Here is a 3,126-nt window from a genome sequence, read left to right on the forward strand (position 1 = left end):
AAAGAAATACAACCTTTGGGTCGAAATCCATTTTCGACAAACTCCACCACTTCTTTCTTCTCTCCCTGCGATACCAATGTATCGCCGTTCACTTCAAAGTAACGGCCCACACTCATTCAAACCCCTTCTCTTCCTTTCACCAACATGTACAAAATCGCCCACTTTAAAGTGGTGACAACAGAAACACTCATTGATAATTCCAAACTCAATGTAAACCAACTATTAAAATTCTGTTTTTATTCACTATCAACTTTGTATGCGTCGCATATGCAACGCAAGGGGGGAGAATGTCAGGGCAATAGCCCCGAACCCCGAGTCACATGTAAACTAGATAGATATAGTCACGTGGACAAGCGGGAACCTCCGGGTAACCGCTTACACACCACCGTAAAATACATCATCTTGTATCACTTACGGCTTTGTGTGCTGAGCAACCCCAAAGACCTCACATGGTCTTCCTCACGACGGGAGGGTCAGCGGCAGAGGCGAGAATAGGAGAAATGGGGGCGAGAATGGGGGAAACAAGGGCAGGAACCGAGGAAACAACCTGGGGCTCACTTGGTTCCTCAACCACCAGGCCCACAGGAAGGGGGTTGACGATCTCAGGCGGTGGCATTTCTTTTCGACGCCTACCATGTTGTTTCTGATTCACCATGGGCTTAGCCACAGTCACTACTGCGTGAGTGGTGGTGGGATCAGATTCGCTTGGTGGTGGCACATCCACTGCCCATCGCATTCCTCTTGTTGTGACCATGTGGACATGTAGATGGGAGTAAGAAGAGAGGCGGAACTGTACAGTTGTGAGAATCCGAACTCAGATGATTTACCAATTTGTCGCGCATTTTGGTGGCTGTACTTCAGACTCATCCCCAGTGCCAATGTCATGTCCATTGCCTCCATAATCTAATATTAATGTTGTGATGTTCAGAAAGTGCTAAATAAAGGACATGCGCGCACAACATTGCACTCAAATCACGATACTATTCCACTGTTCATGTGCAAATCGGCAAGAAAAAAAATCTTCTCATATTGCTGCGCCATCCGAACAATCATGAAGCGCTACTTGGACGCTTTCCAATGCATGTCAAATCGCCAAAATCGGTCGAGTTTTGAGTGAGCAGTGACGTGAAAGATTTTGCGGAATTTTGAATTTCGGAGTTTGCCTCGAATTTTGCAAATGGCAATAATTTGTCTAGGTGTAATTCTATGTAGCTGTCATATCCATACAATCCCAACCTCCGCTCCGGGCTCCCGGAACTCCAAACTCCGACTTCCAGAGCCCTACTTCCCTTCCATCACCTTCTCCTTGCTGACTCCCAAGAGGTTATCCCACCTCCGACTTGGACACCACCTTCAGTCCGACTCCGGAACATTCCGGGTCCGACCCCAACCTCAGCACCTTCCAGCCGAGTACACAAAACCTATGCTCCTGACTCCGGACCTCTGCTCTGGAATCCCGTTCGTGTCTCCATCTCCAGAACCTCCGGTCTTAGCTCCGACCTCGGACTTTGACCCCACCTCCGCTTATACCCATTGTATTGGTTAGCTCATTCCATTTAATTATGTTTGCCAATATTCCGGAGTTTAACTTCCGAGTTCGGACTTTCCGGACTTACATCGGACCTTGCAACTATTGCATTGTCCTATTCAATTCTGCTATTCTCCCTCACTCCTATTTGGGCTGCTGCTTCCTTTCTATTCAGTCAGCTAGCCATTCCCCACTCCCAACCTCCTTCCTTCCTCCTTGGGCCTTGGCCCTTCATTCCTCCTTTGGGAAACACCATTGAGTCAAACCCTTGACCCTCGGTGTTGTTCCTCTTTCCATCTCCCTTTGTCTCCTTTCGTCCTACCCTTGTTCCTTTTGATTCCGGACCCCTCCTTATATACAATGTACCTAGTAACTTGTAACCTCAGTCCGAAATCGACCTGAATTCCCCCCAAGAGACTTTCCCTCTGCTAGATCTGAAATTAGGGACCCCCAGGACAACCAGCAATGGCACAGCGCTCCGCCTGAGTCGCTGAGGCCGAGGTCCTTCCACGCTAAGTCTCCGATTCCATTCCGGAGTCGTCCGAATCCGCCCGGTTCTAACAGTAGCGTTGTTTAATTTGGATTTAAACTTGAATTTAATCTTCTACTTGGTGAAGTTTCAAAGATTCTATTCAGTTAATGAATTTGGTTTGTGTCTGGAGTGTCCCTTGAGTTTGTTTTATTTTTGTCTTATTTTATTGCTTGTTTTAACAGTAGCAAGATAACTGTTTTGTGTTTACACTTTGAAATCTGGAGTGTTAACCAGCTCTCCTGTTGAAATATCTACTTAATATTTCTCTCCTTAATTGCTGCCTTTTACTACAGTGGCAATCTTAACTGTATATCACTTTTTCGCACTGGAGTGACAACCAGAAATGCTTGAGAAAAATAATACTCTATTTTCTTACTTCTCTGAGGGGGGGTGAAAAGTCACAGAAAGGGTCTCCTTTTTATACTCCTTGGGTCGCCTTCCTTTTTCACGCTCTACCTTCTATTTACAGGATTTATTTACAGTGTATTTTTCTCAAACTGAATAAAAAATGAAATTTTCACGCTATAGTTCTACTGCACTTGTGCTGCGCTGAACTGCGGTTCTACTGCGGTCAGACTGCGCCTAGAATCCTTATTGTCCTCCCTCGCCTAAGCTATTTTAATGGTTAATTAGAACTTGGCTGCGCTGCATTTGTCGCAGTTACCTATTTCAAATTCCCTATATATACCATTAAATTTGCTATGACTCGATGATTCTGAATTCAAACTTCGCATTACTATGCGTACGGCTGTGCTGAGACCTTCAGCTGATTTATTCCAATTTTATTTAGTGACATTTAGTTAAAATGAGACTGAAATGGTAAATGAGTGAATTATTCAGGTTTAAAACTGAAAGAAAAAGTTGCTAGTAGTCAAGAATTACTCAAACGAATGTGTTATAGCTCTCCACTTCATTAGAACATTGTTCCCTAAAATTCCTGCCATGGTCCATCGTAGTTTAGTGGTTTTCGTGAATTTCGTTCATATTCCCTGATTCCCCTTTGTATTGTCACACCCTAATCCTCCATATGTATTGTTTGTTGTTATAGTAGGTCGTCCTTGAAGAT

At 44.5% G+C, this 3,126-nt stretch overlaps 1 protein-coding gene across 1 annotated transcript; it reads right to left on the reverse strand.

The window, feature by feature from the left end:
* Window positions 1-445: 445 nt before the first annotated feature.
* On the reverse strand, window positions 446-842 carry EI90DRAFT_3133937 (uncharacterized protein; the record flags this gene model as incomplete). The annotated part of the gene is made up of 2 exons (XM_039064609.1): window positions 446-790; window positions 828-842. 2 exons carry the CDS (start codon window positions 840-842, stop codon window positions 446-448), a joined length of 360 nt encoding a protein of 119 aa, XP_038909438.1.
* Between the last annotated feature and the right edge of the window lie 2,284 nt (window positions 843-3,126).

This window comes from Cantharellus anzutake, assembly GCF_015039405.1.
Source record: "Cantharellus anzutake strain C23 chromosome Unknown EI90scaffold_110, whole genome shotgun sequence".
Lineage (NCBI taxonomy): Eukaryota > Fungi > Basidiomycota > Agaricomycetes > Cantharellales > Hydnaceae > Cantharellus > Cantharellus anzutake.